Consider the following 21,262-nt stretch of genomic DNA (forward strand, 5'->3'; position numbering starts at 1 on the left):
TATTTTCAGAATTGTGAATAGAGCGTTCGCCCAGGATGACCCGACAAATCTGAAATATCATTGTGAGTGAAAATTTCTAGATTTAGCGAGGAGAAATTCAAATTTCGTTTCTCATTCATCTCTGATTCTAAATTTTGCCGTTTTTTTCAACCATTGATCTTGGCTTTGTCATGACAATAGTGGCTGGACTCGGTCTTGACCTCTGAACCAAAATTCCCTTACCAATATTATCTCCCCCTATTCCTGGAAGTATCTCCGGGCATGAGTAGAATTGACGATATTTATCTGATAAAAATCGCCGCATCACGATTCCGTCATGACTAGTATTTTCAAAGCACGTGGAGTAGGCGTGAGGAAGAGGAGAAAATTCAACCAGTAGTTCATTTTTCGTGTTATTTCGTCATTGTCGCGGGTGTTGATTGCAAGTATTACGATCATTCTAACGATTAGAGATGCAAATGCGTCATATGACCCGTCATATGACGGTCATGTGACCGTCATTGACGGTCACATGACCGTCATGACGAGGCGTTCCTGACGACTGTCACATTCCCCCTCCCCCTTCTGTGACCGTCACAACTTGTCAAGAAAAAATGACAGTCATTTTTCATCCATATAGATGAAACTTTATTTTTTTCTCGGTCAATTTTCAGTTGAATTCCTTTTGCATTGGCCTAATCCGCATTTTGAAATGGAAATCACATTTTTTTTCCATCCGTATAGATGAAACTATTTTGTTTTATTCATGACCGTCACAAATTGGAAATTAGTTATGACCGTCATTATGCAACTATATAGATGGTTTGACAACAATTTGGTTACAAATAATTTGCGACAATCATTTGTAGTTGGAAAATTTGTGCGTCACATGACCGTCATTTTTGGTCATATGACGCGATCTAAAAAATGACGGTCATTTTGCATCTCTACTAACGATAACAACCACTGTCTATTTTTCTCACTTCCTAGCGGAAGCTTAAGGGTGCCAAGTGAATTTGAAAAAAGATTCAAAAAAAATTTTGTCTGTACTGCTTCTCACGATTTCTCGTCTGGGAATTGGTATTACATACTTCCCAAACTCGAAAACTTGAAAATCACTACAGAAAAATATTGTTCCTGGGCTGTTGCGATGGGGTTTTTTTACTCGTGTGGTTGGCCAGGCCTCGCCTACGGCTCGGAGGCCAACGCTACACGAGTAAAAAATCCCATCGCAACAGGCCGGAAATAGTATATTTCGTAATGAGTGCAAAAAAGTGTTTTTCATCACGCTGTGACGAAAAGTGAACTTTCCACCACATTGTGATGAAAAATATTGTTCGTAACTCGAGAAAAAATGTTTTTTAGCTCGTGGGATTATATCGCTCGCCTTCGGCTCGTGATATAAACCTCCCACTCGCCAAAAAACACTTTTTTCACGAGTTACGAACAATATTTTTCATCACAATGTGGCGGAAATTGGACTTTTAGGCACGCGGAGCGTGCCGAAAAGTTCACTGTTCGTCACAGCGTGATGAAAAATACTATTTCTTTTCCTCCATCATTGGAGAAATATGTATTCATCCATCCGACGAAATTTCAAACCCGCAACCGGAACTAGACATCGAGAAAATAAATGCGGAAAATCCTCTATTTCGCGTGACGAACCTCGAGAAAGCATGGGATCAAATGGGTACGGCGGGTTGAAATATCTCTCTTATTCACCCCGGTACCCCATTGTTTTTTGTCGCCATCACATTGAACACATCATTCCCCATATCTTCAAATTTTTTCAAATTTTTCTTGAGTTCCTAGGGGGTTGAAACGTTCAATTTAATCAAAACTCCATAAGAGGCCGTGTATAAGACTGATTTTGTTTATTTAATTTCTCGATATCCATAAGTTCTAAAATTTTAAAATTGTCACCGATGTTCACCATCTGTCTAATACTATTAATTAAAAAAATTATAACTTTGTTGGTGAATGTCAATTTTCAAGGTCATCGCCAAATTCACTTGGCACCCTCAAGGGGAGACGGAACCCCGTTGCCTACATCGAATCTTAGAATTGTTTTCTCCTACAATTATTAATTTCTACCTATGAAATTACTTTATCGACTCGATTATCGCATTGTAGAGTCAATGAACTAGTTGAATGACTGAAAAATAATAATTGCGGGAGAAAACACAATTCTAAAGATTCAGTTGCCCCTCAAACCTCAGAAAATCGTTAAAATCCCTAGTAAAAATGGAAGAGAAATGGGGAATTCGTCCGCAACGAGGGCGGCCAACCCCAGAGAAAGGCAGAAAATCAGCGCGGGAGAATCTGTCTCCCTCCAGTCGCCCCTCTGATTGGCTGCGACATCTGCTAGACAGAGACAGATTTCATCCCTAGATGCAATCTGACTTTCTCAACCGTCGAGTCATCTAAATCCCCGTCATGATCTACAATCTACCGCAACTCATTGCCCCGGACTTTCGCGGAAGAAAACAATTCCCCGTAAATCATCAATGGTTATTTAAAAATGGCGGACACAACGTCTTCCGATACTACCTCAGAGTATCCCGATGACAATTTATCCGATACCGATATATCCGCGGAGCGTCAGGCACGTTTTGTTGTTGTTGGACAACGAAATACAAGTTGTGGGAGTAACAGTGGAAGACACTTCTTGAAAAAATTATTTACCAGAGAGGTGAGTTGATGGACCTAACCTGCAAATTTATTCATCAGATTGTGTTTGAAAATAACGCTGTAGCCGATTGAAGGAGAGATTATTGTTTTCGAGTGTCTACTTCATTCGGGGAAACAATTGCAGAATTGCGAGTGTTTATTTAGCGTTATCATCTCGAACTTTGATTTTAAAAATTGTCTTGGGTTCTTGGGGAGATATTCTGCACCGCTTTAATGACACTAATTAAAATTATGATTGATTAATCGTTATTAATAGCGATTTTAATCAATTCCGGTGGAGATTGAAATTTCGGTTGAGATTTTTTGAACTGCAATATCTTCGGAGGAAATGGTGCGATTTGGATGATTTTTTCTTCATTTTCAAGCTTGAAGAAGAAGCTTTGAAATGAAATGAGACTCGTTGAATTTCACTCTGCCATTCTCGAGATATCGACGATTGAAGACGATTAATTTTCATTGACTCTCCTATTTTGTTGGGTTTTTAAATCTTCAATATCTCTCGAAGAAATGATACCATTTAGATGATTTTTCTCTCATTTTCAAGCTTGAAGAAGAAGCTTTAAAAAGAAATCAGACTTATTTGATTTCACTCTGCCATTCTCGAGATATCGACGATTGAAGACGATTAATTTTCATTGACTCTCCTATTTTGTTGGGTTTTTAAATCTTCAATATCTCTCGAAGAAATGATACCATTTAGATGATTTTTTTCTCATTTTCAAGCTTGAAGAAGAAGCTTTAAAAAGAAATCAGACTTATTTGATTTCACTCTGCCATTCTCGAGATATTGACGATTGAAGACGATTAACTTTCATTGACTCTCCTATTTTGTTGGGTTTTTAAATCTTCAATATCTCTCGAAGAAATGATACCATTTAGATGATTTTTTTCTCATTTTCAAGCTTGAAGAAGAAGCTTTAAAAAGAAATCAGACTTATTTGATTTCACTCTGCCATTCTCGAGATATTGACGATTGAAGACGATTAACTTTCATTGACTCTCCTATTTTGTTGGGTTTTTAAATCTTCAATATCTCTCGAAGAAATGATACCATTTAGATGATTTTTTTCTCATTTTCAAGCTTGAAGAAGAAGCTTTAAAAAGGAATCAGACTTATTTAATTTCACTCTGCCATTCTCGAGATATTGACGATTGAAGACGATTAACTTTCATTGACTCTCCTATTTTGTTGGGTTTTTAAATCTTCAATATCTCTCGAAGAAATGATACCATTTAGATGATTTTTTTCTCATTTTCAAGCTTGAAGAAGAAGCTTTGAAATGAAATCAGACTTATTTGATTTCACTCTGCCATTCTCGAGATATTGACGATTGAAGACGATTAACTTTCATTGACTCTCCTATTTTGTTGGGTTTTTAAATCTTCAATATCTCTCGAAGAAATGATACCATTTAGATGATTTTTTTCTCATTTTCAAGCTTGAAGAAGAAGCTTTAAAAAGAAATCAGACTTATTTGATTTCACTCTGCCATTCTCGAGATATTGACGATTGAAGACGAGTAATTTTTATTCACTCACTTCTATCCTCTCCCAATCCGTTTTAAAACTCCACTATTCCTCAAATAGATAAGGGGCTGCCTATCCCAGCACAACTATTCCCCGGAGGAGAGACTCTTCACGAAAGTTCCATCATGGGGTCATCTCCCTCTGACACACGTCATTCCATTGTCAGCACTCCAAGCTGGGTGAGCTATCTCAAAAAAATCTCTCAATCCCATTTTTAAAAAACACTTCAATTCACGAATATTTCACTCTACTCATGCCCCCATTCCACCTAAATCCTTAAATATTCCCCCAGACACATTGTCATGGGCCTGACCCAGTGCGGCCAGTTTCTCCTGACGTACACCTGTAGCATGGACCTCAGGGTTTACGGATCTCTCTACAAATACCTACTGCACTGGTGGGCATTTTCGCCCACTCGATTCGCTCGAAAGGTAATAATTTCAAACAACTATTGCATCAACCAGATATTAATAAAAATAATATTTTTAATTAATTATGCATCACCCTAATTCAAAAGGAATTAATTAAACTCTGAGAGAAAATCAATAAGATATGGTATCAGTTAAAATACTAGATGATTAAATTTATAATTATCAATAAATGCAAATGATAATTTATTATCATAATTATTAAATCAGAATTATTGTAATTTACTACAATCTCTACACAAAAATTGTAAAAGAATTATTATTATTATTATTTTTTGGGAAAAATAATTCATAATAAATGCTGATTAATTGGTTAAATTAAAAAAAAATTGATGATAGTAATAATAATAATGATAATAATAGATTATTAAAATTATTATTATATTCTACTGAAAAGAATTATTCTTATTTCAAATAATTGATTTTTTAATTTCATAATAATATCAATTTATTATTCTTATTATTCTTATTATTAAGTAATTCATTCATATTATATTAATAAATTAATTAATAATATTAATTAATAATATTAATTAATTCATTAATATTATTAATTAATATTATTTATTAATTTATTAATCTATTTTTATTATTTTTATTATTATTGCTTTTGCTTAAAAACGTATTTTACCAAAATCACTGAAAAGGTCGCAGAAGTCACCCTCTTCGGAAGCTACACAATAAGCAAAGAGTTGGACGTTGTGGTTGCCCAGTGGCCGATGGAGAGAAATAAAATTGTGATACATGGATTGCATGCTGACTGGGGAAATTCCCAGACAACGGATCGGGCTTATCTCACTATCACTACACTACCCTCGTTGAGTAATTGTCGAGAGTGCGCTAAAGTGGCAGCTTCTTATGAAGAAGAAGGTGAAGTATAAATCATTGAGAATTCAATTATTTCAAAAACAGTTTTTTTTTATATGAAAATATCTCGTGAATGAGTGGACTTGCGAAGAAATGTAGCTGAACCTTTTTTGTAGCTTATGAAATTCTCTACAAAAAATGTCTCGTGACATTTTCCGCTGGAAGCATTGGTGAAGTAAAAAATGATGAGAATTCAATTCTCCCAGTGGAATGAAATTAAATTGTGTTGGATGATGCATTAAAAAACGGATTTTCTTATTATGAGAATATCTCATTAATGAGTGGACTTACGAGGAAATGAGTCTGAACCTTTTTTGTAGCTTATAAAATTCTCTACAGAAAAGCTTCTGTGATATTTTTCGCTGGGAGCCCTCGTTATCGAGATAAAACCTATTCTACACAATGAAGTTCCTTATTTTTTTTTTAAATCACTCAATTCCAACAGAATTGGCAGCCAATTGGGACGGCTGTGTCCGCTGCAACTGTCTCCTCCATGGTCTAACCGTCCACACGACCTACGAAGTGATCTCCCCATACCCCAGATTCCGCGCATCAGTCTGCCTAAACTACCAGAATCACGTTGTCGTGAATACTGGAAATTTTCTCCACGTTCTGCGAGTGGATCTGCTCGTGCCTAAACGAAAGAGCATTCGCAATAATTCCAGTGATATTGGCGATATGGTACCACTAGAGACGAGTGACGTCGACGACCTGGACGACACGAGGACCGAGTGCTACAATAATTCGTCGGATAAACTCTACACACTGGAGTCGTCGGAGGCCTCTCCTGTCTCCGCTTACACCGAGGATCTCACCAAATCCTGTGATTGTGCTAATATTAATGAGTGTGAGTGTGGTAAAAACAGTAGTAACAGTGTTTACGAACAGAAAACAATTTCAGTGAGGGACAAGATACTGCAGGACTTCTGCGACGACGTCAATCAGGAGTTGAGCATTGGGAGCGAGTCCATCACTCTGGTGAAACACGCCTCCTGCTCTCCAAGGTAAATTCTCAATGGCTAATGACGAGACGAAGGCGATTGCCATTTGCTCAAATACACGAAATTAATTTTTTAATAGAATAACAATGACGATGTGATAGCAAGCCTGTAACTTCGAGCCAAGTTTTTGTCGTTGGGCTTCACTTTATGAGAGACACTCTCATCCGGAAATGTCAGGGTCTCCCCGCGAAAGGTCAGCCGCTTGAGCCAAATGTTTCGTTGTTGAAAGGAGAGACTAAATATCTACGTGTTCGTGCTGCCTCTTCCAAATCTCGAACGAAATATGAACAAAGTATTATCCAAATTTTCACCATAAGATCTGATGTTTTTTATGAGATAGTCTGACTTCACCAGAGGATGGAAAATTATCCACAGAATAGTCATTCTCGACTTTATTATTCATGATTGAAATTTTTTTTGCTGAAATTAAACAATTTTTATTTGTTGGAATTTTAATCTCCCGAGGGGAGAATTAATTAAACCACTAAATAACGAGCCATGCACAGAAATATTATAAAAATATTTTACTATAATATTTTATCTCAGTCGAATTGAGTCTCAATTTTATTCACTGCATGAAATTCATCGGCTATTACAAGAGATCATTGAGAAATAATCCCAAAAACGCAAAAAATAATTCCGCAGAATGCAGATTCTCAAAGTTATGAGACCCATAATTCATTAAATCATCTTATTATTCACATTTGGAAATATTTTATGCTCAAAAGAAATAATTTCGACCTTAGTAATCATCAGAAGAGTATTTTATTGATTCAACCAACATTGACTTGCTGGGCATTTCCTTCTCCCTTAGAGAGAATAAATTAAACCACAAAATAACGAGCCATGCACAGAAATATTATAAAAATATTTTACTATAATATTTTATCTCAGTCGAATTGAGTCTCAATTTTATTCACTCTATGAAATTCATCGGTTATTACAAGAGATCATTGGGAAATAATCCCAAAAACGCAAAAAATAATTCCGCAGAATGCAGATTCTCAAAGTTATGAGACCCATAATTCATTAAATCATCTTATTATTCACATTTGGAAATATTTTATGCTCAAATGAAATAATTTCGACCTTATTAATCACCAGAAAAACACATTGTTGATTCAAACAACATTGACTTGTGTCAATGTTCTTTGGATCAACAACTGTCTGCTCGTGTCCAACTCCCCGGTGTAAATAAGCTCAGTGTTGTCATTAAAAAATCCCAAATACTCTCTCAAAAACCCAAACGCATTTTTTCTCATCCCCGCAGATCGACCCCTCAGAGGCTGCCAGCCGACTCCCGCCAGTGTCAAGTGCTGATGCCCCCCTCGGACATTCTCCGCACGCGAACCGAATCTAGTCACCCAAATACTCGTAAACGTCCAGTCTCGCCCCAGCCGGGGACCTCCCACGACCCCAACATCACCGCCGTCACATCGATAAACTCCCCCCTGCACATTCTCTCGATATCCCCAGTCCCCTGCTCCCCCCGGCTCATGTCGCCCCCGATAATAGCCGCTTCCTTCCGCCACCCGAGTCCCCGAAAGCGCTCGAGCCTGCACTCACCACCCCCTCGGACCCGAGCCACCCACAAGTTGACCCTCGAGGCCGAGAAAGCCTACGAATTCACAGACGACACCCAGGAGACCTGCGAGAAACTCAGTTCCTTCAGAAAGCGACGACTCGCGGATAAAAAATACGAATTCCGGGTGGAGGCCGAGGACACGGAGAACATCATTCCATTCAAGCACATCAGGGATCAGAATGAGCATCGGTACTGCTCGGCCCATCGCTACACCTCGAGGGAGAGCAGTCCTGCGTATTCGGGGAACAAGAAGATTCAGCATGACGACAGCGAGACGGAGGATAATGGCAGTCTCGAGGCCTTCCACGGGGGTTTCAAGCCTATTGAGTCTGGTAATTGAAGACATTTTGACATTTATTAATTCAGCAGTGAAGTGGGCAAACGGTTCAAGTCAATTCCATTCTAACGCCAGGTGTCGATGAATGTCTCAAATTGTAAAGGAGTTGGTAAAATTTTAATCTAAAAATCTTACGAAAATTTCGCTATTCTTATTAAATTCCGAGTTATTCAATTCGATTGACCACTTGACTGCTGAATTAATTACTTATTTCATTATTAATTTAAGACCCGCGTTTATTTTCTTTCGAACGTGATCTGGGCTGTTTTTTTTATTTTTGTAATCTGAAATGTTCTTCAATTGCATTCATTTACGAAAATGGTCATGGGAAAAATTTTGTTATCTCCTTTGGATTTCGAGATATTCATTAAAACCTCAAAATCATATTTGAAGAAAAATTCAAAATTTGGAAAAATAATCATAAAAATCGAAACCATTCCTTAAGCCACCATTAATGTTATATTATTTGGAAAATTGAATCAACATATTTTAAACTTTCATTATTAATGTAGGGGTCAAATTCTTGTAACATTACAGAAATTTAATATGGGGATCCCCTGCTCTGAGGCGAATTTAGGGGTGTGCAAATGTTTTCAAATAATGTACACGCCCTTTCGCACTTAAAAACCATTTTTTAAACCTTCATTATTAATGTAGGGGTCAAATTCTTGTAACATTACAGAAATTTAATATGGGGATCCCCTGCTCTGAGGCGAATTTAGGGGTGTGCAAATGTTTTCAAATAATCTACACACCCTTTCGCACTTAAAAACTATTTTTTAAACCTTCATTATTAATGTAGGGGTCAAATTCTTGTAACATTACAGAAATTTAATATGGGGATCCCTGGTCTGAGGCGAATTTAGGGGTGTGCAAATGTTTTCAAATAATGTACACACCCTTTCGCACTTAAAAACCATTTGTACATATGGTTATTTGACTCTCCTACACTTGAATATCCCCTAAATTGAATTTTCCGCTGACGATTATTCCGCTAGTTTCAGCTTCACACGAAAAATGTAAATAATTGACAATTTCATTCGATTTTACCAACAGCAAAAACAGTCCTCCAACCATTGAGCCTAAACCAACGAATGTACAACATAATGTTCTGTCGTGATCGCTACATGACAGTGACGCACAATGATTCCCCCCTGGCGCCCAGGGCCTTCATCCCCCAGCCCACGATAAAATGCACAACTCATTTTAAGAGGAGCTACATTGAGCTCGACGACGAAATGATATCTGTGATCACTGACGTTGAGGATGACGAGACTGGGGGATACGTCAGCTACCAATGTGTGCTTCCAATGCATGTTCATGGCTCGGGTTACGTGCAGATGCAGATGATTAGTAATGGTAAAGCCGAGAGAATGGTAATTATCATTTTCCACACTATTTGTCACAAATTTTAAAGGGAAAGGGTGACGCCCAGCAGAATGAGTTGATTTTCTCGGTGAACGAGTAATGCCAGAGCAAAATATCATAAGACATTTTTTGTGAGAAATTTTGTCAGCTACAAAAAAGGTTCAGAGACATTTTCTCGTGAAACCACTCGTTCATGAGATATTTAATAAAATCTGCAGACGGTTTTTGTTTATTATTTTACGCATGAAATAATGCTTTCCTCTAATTTTAGGAGAAAATGTCAGAAGCCATTTTTTGTAGAGAATTTCATAAGCTACAAAAAAGAATCAGAGACATTTTTCTCTAAAACCAGTCGTTTTCGAGATATTCTCCAGATTAAAACCGAATTTTAAAGAAATTCAATTTGATTTTGTACGAATCACCATTTCTTTCATGATTTCAACATCAAGGGCTATAATTAATTAACTAATCAATTGAAAAAATTAATGATGTATCCAATGAATGAAAAGTATTGAATCAAATTAATTTCAGGCATTACCTCACGTATCGATAAACCAATTTAGTTTCGATATTGAGACATTTTCGCATCACATCGCTGATTGGATATGTCGGAGATTCAAGAAAAAATACTGGCACTGCAGTGATTACGACATAGAGATCATCGACGTGTGTTCAATAACAGGAGATGTTATTTGTTTGTTAATTATGAAAATCCAGGCCAGCGAGTACTGCAAACAGCCAAATTGGTAACATTCGAACCCATTGAACTGTTTCCAAACGAAAATTTCATGAATAACTGTGTTAATGTTCGTTTTCCACAGTCTGCAGGAGAGGAAAATGTACGAAGCAGGCTGCAAATACATATGGAACATCGATACAAATCAATACAAAATAACTCACATTCTCCCGATGACAGAGAAGTCAGGGAAGAATGGGGGAATGGAGCTGTCGACAACACCGAGCCCATTGTGGAATCCTACTCGTTATCTAGTGCCATTATTGAGGAAGAGGAGTAATCAGCATTATGCAAGGCCTGTGAGATTTCTAGAGCATTCAATGAGCTTCTCAAGTGAGTCTTACCAGCGTCTTATTGATATGCGTTGAAGATTTCGTTATTTTTTGTCCATTTTTAGAAAGTTCAAAAGACATTCCGCCCAGTTTTTATGGAAATATTCGTAGAAAAAGATCAAAATTCAATGGTTTTTCAACATTTAATTTTTTTTGCAGTAAAATGCAGATGGTATATCAAAAAGAAATGTATTGAATTTTTTTTGTGAATATTTGTAGAAAAATTTCCAAGAGATTACTGATTTTTTAAAGTAGAAATTGAAAAAATGTTCTCAAGTGAGTCTCAATAATATCTGCTGGACCTTGAGGTCTAACTAAAGAATTATATTGAAATTTATTGGGAATTCTAGCATTTTTTGTCCATTTTTAGAAAGTTTAAAAGACATTCCGCCCAGTTTTTATGGAAATATTCGTAGAAAAAGATCAAAATTCAATGGTTTTTCAACATTTAATTTTTTTTGCAGTAAAATGCAGATGGTATATCAAAAAGAAATGTATTGAATTTTTTTTGTGAATATTTGTAGAAAAATTTCCAAGAGATTACTGATTTTTTAAAGTAGAAATTGAAAAAATGTTCTCAAGTGAGTCTCAATAATATCTGCTGGACCTTGAGGTCTAACTAAAGAATTATATTGAAATTTATTGGGAATTCTAGCATTTTTTGTCCATTTTTAGAAAGTTTAAAAGACATTCCGCCCAGTTTTTATGGAAATATTCGTAGAAAAAGATCAAAATTCAATGGTTTTTCAACATTTAATTTTTTTTGCAGTAAAATGCAGATGGTATATCAAAAAGAAATGTATTGAATTTTTTTTGTGAATATTTGTAGAAAAATTTCCAAGAGATTACTGATTTTTTAAAGTAGAAATTGAAAAAATGTTCTCAAGTGAGTCTCAATAATATCTGCTGGACCTTGAGGTCTAACTAAAGAATTATATTGAAATTTATTGGGAATTCTAGCATTTTTTGTCCATTTTTAGAAAGTTTAGAAGTCATTCCGCCCAGTTTTTATAGAAATATTCGTAGAAAAAGATTAAAATTCAATGGTTTTTCAACATTTAATTTTTTTTGCAGTAAAATGCAGATGGTATATCAAAAAGAAATGTATTGAATTTTTTTTGTGAATATTTGTAGAAAAATTTCCAAGAGATTACTGATTTTTTAAAGTAGAAATTGAAAAAATGTTCTCAAGTGAGTCTCAATAATATCTGCTGGACCTTGAGGTCTAACTAAAGAATTATATTGAAATTTATTGGGAATTCTAGCATTTTTTGTCCATTTTTAGAAAGTTTAGAAGTCATTCCGCCCAGTTTTTATGGAAATATTCATAGAAAAAGATCAAAATTTAATATTGTTCTCAAAATTAATTTTTTTTTCAGTGAAATGCAAATAGTATATCAAACTGAAATATATTGGATTTTTTCTTTGAATATTTTTGCAAAAAAATAAACAAAATAACAGATTATTCAAAGAGAAATAAGAGAAAAAATATTTTTAAAAAACGGAAAAACATTGTAAATAATGAAAAATTTGTTACTTCCAGCTGATTCACTGGTGCAAATTCTGGACATGGATAACTTGGTCTCCCTCTACATGACTGTAATACCTGATGAGACAGGCCCAGACTGAAAGTACGGTGGAATAATCCACAACTCTCCAATCATTGAAGTACAATAGTTTAAACGAATGGACAAATTTCCAGATTGTCATAAATTATGAATTGCCTTCATTTAAGGAAAAAAAAATGATATTTATAAATTTACTAATGAGATGTGAGATAACGACTTATGTTTACGCTCAGACTGAGAGGAATAAGAAATTGATTTCGTCATTAATGAATCAGACATCTATTTTATTTCACCCTCGACTCTTGCAACAACACGAATTCTAATATTTGGCAACGGTGATATAAACATTTAAGAACATAAGTAATGCCATACAGAGCTGGAATTCTGATACTTCATTTCAACCACTGAATACCCAATAATTAATTCAACAATCAAATCTACATTTCCTACTCTACTCCATCGAAGAACAAGAGACGCTAAAGAAAAGTGAATTAATTTTTATTGTGAGTAAAAATTATATCGAGTAATTTTTTCTTCAATTAAGGCCCGAGTGTACTATCTTTCGAACGTTACCTCGATGTTTTTCTTAATCTCTCGTCATCTGAAATTGTCAATTAAGTCCTGCATCATGCAGAGGTTTTGAAAAATTATGAATGAATAATAAAAAAAAAGTAGAAAAAATTCTTAATTTTTTCAAAGAGCATTTTTAATTTATATTCAGAATAAGTTGAATAACAAGAAATTGAAAAATGTATCTGATTTACGGTGACAAATGGCGGCCTGTCACCCAATATCATGCAGGGGGAAGACTGATTTCGTAAATCTTTTCCCACACTGCACAGAGACATTTATTACGGAAAAGGCTCTTTGAAAAAAGTTGTTATATTTTGGAGAATTTTTTAATCACACTTTTATCACATAAAAATGGCAGATGACTACATACCACTGTTTTGAAAATTGAGATACCTAGCTGTCACTTCCCATGAGGAGTTAGTGTTTTGTTATCCACCATGGAAAATGACAGCTAATAGATAATTTGCCACAGCGAATCAGATATTTGTAATTTCCACTTTTTTCAACTCATTCTGAATCTCAATTAAAAACGCTCTTTAAAAAAGTTCAGAATTTTTTCTATTTTTTTAAATCATTCTATCATAATTTTTGGAAATTTCTACATGATGTACCACTCAATTGACAATTTCGGATTACGAAAGATTAAAAAAATCCAGATAACATTCGAAAGATAGTACACCGGGGCCTTAAAGTATTTAATTCCCCATTAAATCCAGCTCTGTCACTATCAACTAAAAGTGATAGTCAGTGATTCAATATTTCAATCGTAATCAATTCCAATCCATCATTCGGCATTTGGTCCCATTTATTGATTCGCCTGTCGATCCAATAGCTCATCACCTCGTGTTCTCCACAAATGAAAGAGAAAATTCACCCCGAATGGGACAAAAGTGACATTAAAAACACTGAGACCGAGATATTTCCAATAATTTACGCTAAAATCTTAGCCTTCTCGACTTGCTTTATGTCAGGGCTCATCCCATCGAACTTGAGATTGACTAGAATGTTTTCCCAGCTCTTCATGCAATCCTCGTACAGCTGAATTTGCCTGTCGGCCATTGACATCATCATATTCTTTATCTCGGACTGTTTCTCAATGTTCCAACGCTCAACGTCACTTCGGAGATTCTCGTTGGTGCATTCCAAACGATCCTGGAGAATTTCCGAACGCTTCGCCAGACGTGGAACAGTCTGGCCCAATCTCTCGAGTTTTTCGTCACGAGATTCACCCTTCCAGAGAGTCCCACTCCATCCTTGAGATCTTGGGGTGTTACTCGTAGAGTCCAGCAACTATTTTTTGGAGAGAATCAAGAGAGCAATGGATTTTTTTAAAAATTCTCCTTTTGCATTTTCAGTTTATCCCGGAAATCAAGGTTTCTTCGAGGGTAATGGCGAAGGATATTCTTCTTAAGGATCACATTTTCTTAGAATAAATGTTTTTTGACACTTTCATTTAGAATTATTCATTGGCAAGACGATTAAACATTGAAGAATTAATTCATCAGGAGTGAGTGAAATTTTTCATAATCTGTTTTTTGAGAATATCTTCTGAAGGAGTGCTTTTAGAGGGAAATGTCGTAAGAACTTTTTTGAATTTCATGAAATTTGCAGTAAAAAGTTTCTCGTGACTTTTTGCGTTAAAACCGCTGTTAAACGAGATAATTTAACAATCAAGAGGGAATTAACAAAAACATAATAAATGAGTCAATCCACATGTTTTGCATTTTCGAAATATCTTGTAAACGAGTGGTTTTACAGCGAAATGTCATAATACTTTTTTGAAGCTTATGATATTTCCAAGAAAAAATGTTCGATGACATTTTGCATTAGATCCATTATTTAACGAGATAATTGAACCTGAACAAAATGTAAAATTCAGTTTTTAAAATTCTGTGTTTAAAATTGAACAAGACATTGACAATTTCTACCTGATCTTTCTCATATCTCCTCTTCGACAATTCATCCATCGTCAACTCATACTCTAGCTGCATGTTATCTCGCCTCGTCAGTGCATCCTTGACAGATTCCACATAAGCGATGTACTCTCGTTCACTAGCCGATACATTATCCATGAATTTGTGATGAGCTGCCCCATTAGCTTCAATGGCTCGAGCAATTGTCAACAGAAGTGGTGACAATTCTGGTTCAGATGCCGACCATTGGGTGAATATAGGGTGCATCTGATGAAGCTCGATTACATATTCTGAATGCAAAATGAATTTTCCATAATATTATTTCACATTTTATCACTTCATTCTTCTTATTTTTAAACAGTTTTCACATTTTTCTTATTTCTCCTCTTCTGTTGACGATAAAAAATCCATTAATTTTTTTTATAAATTATTTTTCATTTAATTTGTTAATTGAATTTCAAGAATTTCAAGAGAAAAAATTCAACAGAAGAAAAAAATCACATTTTACCATTTTATTATTCATTTTTTCAATAGAATTTTCCAATTTTTTCATTTCTTTTCTTCAGTTGAAGATGAAAATTTTTCCTCGATTTTTTTTTCACAGATTATTTACGATTTAATTTGTTGATTGAATTTCAAATAGAAAATTCAATGGGAAAAAAACTACGAAGAAAATCAAAAATTTTTTATCTTCAACAAATGTTTGTTTCAGTGCCATTAAGTCGAAGTTAAAAGCTGATTACGCTAGCTGTATTGGTTGATTTGATTTTAACGATGATTTTGACTATTGACCAGTGTTCAATGAATATCTCGGAACCTAAGGGAGATATCAAAATTATTGTCATAACCTTTTTTGTAGAGCCGATTGAGAGCTACAACAAACGTAATTACAAAAATTTCGCTATCTCCCTTAGATTCGGAAATATTCCTCAAAAACTCAACTGGGAGATATTAAATCCACTTGAATAGTTTTACCACTTCGCTAATTTTCTTTTGGAATGTGTTACCTTGCCTCTCCTTGTGTATTCGATGATTGATCTTATCGATGTGAGACAATTTTTCGCACAATGCATTGCAATAATCCCGGGTCCTCTCAAACTCCGGATTCTTCTGTTTCATCGAGTAAGTACTGGCAATATTTTGAAATGAATCAGTCACTTTTCCCATGACATTTCCACGATTCTTCCTGATTATGGAAAATTCAGCTGGTTTAGCTGTCAAAAAACCCTTCAATTCTTTGTCGCAACTCAGAATCGGATGATTGACTATGCGATTCAAAAACACATGCAAGAGCTTCATTCTGGCGATTATAAACTCTTTGGAGTAGCGGTCGAGCTGAGCCAGGAGGGAGTGCTTGCCTGGCATTGGCTGAAGGGCAAAAAATTTCCTAATTCAGACGTTTTCAATTTTTTTAAAATAATTAACTGAATAATTACAGTAGCGAAGCGGTAATTTAGGAATATCTCCGAATCCAGTGGAATAGCGAAATTTTCGTAATGACATTTTTTGTAGAGCGAATCGAGAGTTACAAAAAAGGTTATCACAGAAATTTTTCTATCTGCCTTAGATTCGGAGATATTCATTGAAAACTACCGCTCAACTACTGATTTCAACATAATTTTGCACATTAAGGCAAAAAATGCAGTAATTAATGTTGGGGGGTGACCCATTGTTGGATAGACATTGTTTCATTCGATCGTACAAACATGAATCGAAGATAATTCAATGAATTATTCAGACGATTTCATTTTTTTAAAAAAAATTAACTGAACAATTACAGTAGCGAAGCGGTAATTTAGGAATATCTCCGAATCCAGTGGAATAGCGAAATTTTCGTAATGACATTTTTTGTAGAGGGAATCGAGAGCTACAAAAAAGATTATTACAAAAATTTTGCTATCTGCCTTAGATTCGGAGATATTCATTGAAAACTACCGCTCAACTACTGATTTCAACATAATTTTGCACATTAAGGCAAAAAATGCAGTAATTAATGTTGGGGGGTGACCCATTGTTGGATAGACATTGTTTCATTCGATCGTACAAACATGAATCGAAGATAATTCAATGAATTATTCAGACGATTTCATTTTTTTTTTTAAAATTAACTGAACAATTACAGTAGCGAAGCGGTAATTTAGGAATATCTCCGAATCCAGTGGAATAGCGAAATTTTCGTAATGACATTTTTTGTAGAGCGAATCGAGAGTTACAAAAAAGGTTATCACAGAAATTTTGCTATCTGCCTTAGATTCGGAGATATTCATTGAAAACTACCGCTTAACTACTGATTTCAACATAATTTTGCACATAAAGCGATAAAATGCAGTAATTAATGTTGGGGGGTGACCCATTGTTGGATAGACATTGTTTCATTCGATCGTACAAACATGAATCGAAGATAATTCAATGAATTATGCGTAATAATTGAAGGCATTCTTACAGGAATTATGTGAGACGGATATGTCTCTACCAGCTTCTGTCTCAGCCAAATAAAGTCATTATACCGTCTGCGAACAACATACTCCGACTCCTCGAACTCAGGCCTCGTCGTCTGTGCAAAAAGACAATTGAATAAAATTCCCGAAACCCTCCAACAATAAAAAAAAATGAGCAAAACGGTAAAACGGTTCAAAGTGTTTTTGAGTATTGACCAGTATTCAGTGAATATCTCGGAATCTAAGGCAGATATCGAAATTTCTGTAATGACCTTTTTTGCAGATCTCACTCCACTCTTTAATTTTCGTTATCACGAAAATTTGTCTATCTCCCTTAGATCCGGAGATATTCCGCGAAAACTCAGCCAAGAGCCAAGTCGACTTGAGTAGTTTTACCACATTTCGTTACTGAAATCCTCTGATGACCCATAATTACCCGCGTCGTGATGCGAAACGTTATGTACGTCTCCAACGTCTCCAAGTGTTTCTGTGGATTATCAATCTTAACTTGCAAATCCCTGTTATCCAGTTGAAAATCCGACGAGTCTTGCTCGGGAAGGGTTGAGAAACTGTCGATTGATGGCGATGCAACCTTCGAATAGCCCAGAAAACATATCCCAATGAGCATTCAACAACAATTTCCGAAAATTAAACAAAAATAAATGAACAAAACGCCAAAATAAACACGAATAGACAAGAGACAAATAAAATTGCATCTTTAATCATCGATAACTGCGGATCGGCAGAGTGAAATTTCAATTTTTTTTCTTCATTTTGAAGATATTTTTTCAGGCTTCAAAATGAGCCCTGACTCGACCCAATCGTGTCACTCGATCACGAGATATCGATGATTTAAGAGGGTCCCTTTTACCTCATTTTTCCCCCTGAAAGTACTGTTTTCTGTAATTACCACTGAGCCCTCCACTGAAGTGCTGTAATTTGACATAAAGTCAGGCTCACGAGACTCATGTTTGATGGTTCCTGGTGAAATGGTACCGACCTCAGGGATCTTTGAGTTATTTTCACCAATTTTAACACCAAAATCCTCACTCACGTGCTCACTCGGTGTCATCATATTTGCAATTGTCAATCGGCAATTGATAACGTTAAATCAATTTAATTAACATAAAACACTTCACTGGATAAATCCAAAGTGGGCCATAGCACAATAAGTAGAACTGTGAACCGTTGACAGAACGTTTGTGTTTGGCGTAGAACTCAACCGAGGGGTGGGGGAACAGTAAAATGACCGACGTTTGTGGATTACGTAACGATTTAAAGGGAAAGGTGGAGAAGATTTACGAGAAAATTCGTCAGGATATTCTGCTCCGTCAGGCCGAGGACTAAAAAAAATCATTGTTTATTTATTTGGGGATGGAGAGTCTGTGAATGACTGTTTACGAGAGGGAATTGAAGCAAATTAAATTGGAGAAAATTAAATTTAAATTTAATTTGCTCCGAGCAATTCCCTCTTTAAATTAACGGGTGGCTTAATTCTCAATTGTTCAATTTCAAACGGAGAGATAATTCAATTTTCATTGAAATTGCTGACAATTTTTGCGAATAAATAGATTCATCCCTCCATATTTTTTCTATGAAAATGTGAAAAATGGGTTTGAAAAATCGTCAGCATGAAGAAATTATAAAATTTCTCGATAACTGTTCAATAAAAAATATTTCATCGGAAAAATTAATAGATTCTTCCCATACAACGCCTCCTCTCAACATATTTTACATAAAAGAATGTTGGGTATAAATCAAAGAAGAAAATACTTCTCAAAAATCTCGATTCCAAAAAAAAAACAATCAAAATTCTCTTATAAATTGAAGAAACAAATCCTTCACAAAAATCTTAATTAAAAACACAATCAATCAAAATAGAAAAATGATTAAAAAATCATTCGATTCCTCTAGAAAGGCTCAATAGAAAATATTCTATAAAAAATCGTCAGCATAAATAAAAAAAATTCTCAAAAAAAATTTGCGATTCAAAAAAAAATCAATCGAAGTAAAAAAATCATTGAAAAATTATTTAATTTCTCTGGAAAAATCCGTTAAACATATTCCACAAAAAAAAATATTCATATTCCCATATTTCTTCAATCCAAATATTTTCCATAAAAAATCCTCTCATAAATTGAAGGAAAAAATCCTTCACAAAAATTAAAATTAAAAATTAATTAAAAACACAATCAAAATAGAAAAATGATTAAAAAATCATTCGATTCCTCTAGAAAGGCTCAATAGAAAATATTCCATAAAAAATCGTCGGCATAAATTTGAAAAAATCCTTTAAAAAAATTTGCGATTCCAAAAAAAAATCAATCGAAGTAAAAAAATCATTGAAAAATTATTTAATTTCTCTGGAAAAATCCGTTAAACATATTCCACAAAAAAAATATATTCATATTCCCATATTTCTTCAATCCAAATATTTTCCATAAAAAATTCGTCTCATAAATTGAAGAAAAAAATCCTTCACAAAAATCTTAATTAAAACCACAATCAATCAAAATAGAAAAATGATTCAAAAATCATTCGATTCCTCCAGAAAGGTTCAATAGAAAATATTCCATAAAAAACCATCTGCCTAAACAAAAAAAAAATGCTAAAAAAAATTTGCAATTCCAAAAAAAAATCAATCGAAGTAAAAAAATCATTGAAAAATTATTTAATTTCTCTGGAAAAATCCATTAAACATATTCCACAAAAAAATAAATATGTTCATAAATATATTCCCCCATTTCTTCAATCCAACTATTATCCACAAAAAATCCTCTCACAAATTGACTAAAAAAATCCCTCACAAAAATCTCAATTAAAAACAATCAATCAAACCCGAAAAAATCATCAAAAAATCATCAAATTTCTCCAGAAAAGTTCAATAGCAGCCACTTCCAAAAAAATCACCGTCCTGAACAAATAAACAAAAAAGCCCTCGAAAAACTCCCGACTCCAAAAACAATCAATCGAAATAAAAAAAACCTTAAAAAACCGTCATCAGCGCCACCAACCGTTCGCTCCAATCTCCGCCCATCTCCATCCTCTCCCCAAAATACAAAAAATCATCTCTCAAATAATAATCGGAGCGCTCGATTAATCCCGACCACCCCAACAGCTTCCTCTCCACCAATTTACCCCGACGATTGCATTTCCGTTTCCTGCATTTCCTGGACAACGTCGTCAATGCGGGCGCATAAAAGCTCCAGGTGAACGTATAATCGCGCAGTGATACAAACATGTCTGCCGAGAGAATAGTTCCCCAGTGACAGAAATGACCTCGGTAATAATTTTATAAATAATCCCCGGAAAAAGCTCTCGTTGTCTCGAAAAAATTGTGCATTTTTTCGTGTCGTTTCGCCTACGCGGCGCGCGATAGCGCACGAAATGAAGAGGATAGTTCGTGTTTTACGGATTTCAGGGGTCGGTGATTCGGTCAGTGATGCCGTAGTCAAGGAGACCGCAGGGCAGTAGACAACTGACATTCTGAACCGGTCGTCTCGTTTTGTTACTCGTGAAATTAATTAAAACTCGATGTGTTTATTTTCCACAAGTGCATGAAGTTATCGTGATTATTTGTCGTGTTTCACTGGGTGACAGACAGACGTCGTCACACCCGGAGGACAATCAGTGGACGAGAGTGGACGAATAACAAAAATAATTGGGGGAATAACATTTTTTTTAGTCCAGTGGACAAACCCTCAGGGGGGCGTCTGAGTTAATAAAAGGACGGTGGAACAGCCGGAGGTGAGGTAATATCATTTTTTGGAAAATTAATCGTTGATTTTTGGTTTCTTTCGTCTCGGGGAAGTGGATTTGGGGGGGGGGAGTTTGTCTGATTGTGGAGCGGCATCTGCTCTCGACTTGGAGCAGAATTTTTTTATCGGCGAGGGGGCAAAACGGTGAGGGTTTGGGGGGG

At 35.3% G+C, this 21,262-nt stretch overlaps 3 protein-coding genes across 4 annotated transcripts in view; 2 read left to right on the forward strand and 1 right to left on the reverse strand.

Annotated features, from left to right (window-relative positions):
• The first annotated feature begins 2,445 nt into the window (after positions 1-2,445).
• On the forward strand, positions 2,446-12,690 carry LOC107048039. Of its 2 annotated transcripts, XM_015270992.1 has the most exons (10): positions 2,446-2,671; positions 4,258-4,376; positions 4,490-4,628; positions 5,273-5,495; positions 5,938-6,496; positions 7,764-8,410; positions 9,472-9,791; positions 10,315-10,529; positions 10,605-10,852; positions 12,395-12,690. In XM_015270992.1, exons 1-10 carry the CDS (start codon positions 2,501-2,503, stop codon positions 12,478-12,480), a joined length of 2,727 nt encoding a protein of 908 aa, XP_015126478.1. In that variant the 5' UTR covers positions 2,446-2,500; the 3' UTR covers positions 12,481-12,690. The 2 variants fall into 2 exon arrangements, with proteins under 2 accessions (XP_015126478.1, XP_015126479.1); XM_015270993.1 differs by lacking the exons at positions 4,258-4,376; positions 4,490-4,628.
• A 908-nt stretch (positions 12,691-13,598) lies between these two features.
• LOC107048051 (sorting nexin-7) lies at positions 13,599-18,644 on the reverse strand. The gene is made up of 6 exons (XM_015271011.1): positions 18,254-18,644; positions 17,780-17,935; positions 17,349-17,459; positions 15,913-16,273; positions 14,921-15,195; positions 13,599-14,282 (listed from the first exon to the last, which is right to left on the reverse strand). The coding sequence occupies exons 1-6, from the start codon at positions 18,416-18,418 to the stop codon at positions 13,923-13,925; spliced, it is 1,428 nt and encodes a 475-aa protein (XP_015126497.1). The 5' UTR covers positions 18,419-18,644; the 3' UTR covers positions 13,599-13,922.
• A 1,783-nt stretch (positions 18,645-20,427) lies between these two features.
• Positions 20,428-21,262, forward strand: part of LOC107048183 (DNA-binding protein RFX2) — a 24,238-nt gene continuing 23,403 nt past the window's right edge. Inside the window, exon 1 of the mRNA XM_015271247.2 lies at positions 20,428-21,095. The gene's annotated coding sequence lies outside the window, so the exon portion shown is untranslated. The remainder of the gene's footprint in view (positions 21,096-21,262) is intronic.

The sequence above is a fragment of the Diachasma alloeum genome, unplaced genomic scaffold (genome assembly GCF_001412515.2).
Source record: "Diachasma alloeum isolate Michigan unplaced genomic scaffold, Dall2.0 Dall_scaffold_00185, whole genome shotgun sequence".
In the NCBI taxonomy this organism is placed as follows: Eukaryota; Metazoa; Arthropoda; class Insecta; order Hymenoptera; family Braconidae; genus Diachasma; species Diachasma alloeum.

Excerpts from the sequence above, each read along its gene's own strand:
- LOC107048039 (XM_015270992.1), top strand. The coding sequence starts at position 2,501 with ATGGCGGACACAACGTCTTCCGATACTACCTCAGAGTATCCCGATGAC. Across the intron at positions 8,411-9,471 it reads TTTCAAGCCTATTGAGTCTG|CAAAAACAGTCCTCCAACCA; the intron begins GTAATTGAAGAC and ends TTTTACCAACAG. Across the intron at positions 10,530-10,604 it reads TACTGCAAACAGCCAAATTG|TCTGCAGGAGAGGAAAATGT; the intron begins GTAACATTCGAA and ends CGTTTTCCACAG.
- LOC107048051 (XM_015271011.1), bottom strand. The coding sequence starts at position 18,418 with ATGATGACACCGAGTGAGCACGTGAGTGAGGATTTTGGTGTTAAAATT. Across the intron at positions 16,274-17,348 it reads ATCCGTCTCACATAATTCCT|CCAATGCCAGGCAAGCACTC; the intron begins GTAAGAATGCCT and ends TTTGCCCTTCAG. Across the intron at positions 14,283-14,920 it reads GGAGATATGAGAAAGATCAG|TTGCTGGACTCTACGAGTAA; the intron begins GTAGAAATTGTC and ends TCCAAAAAATAG.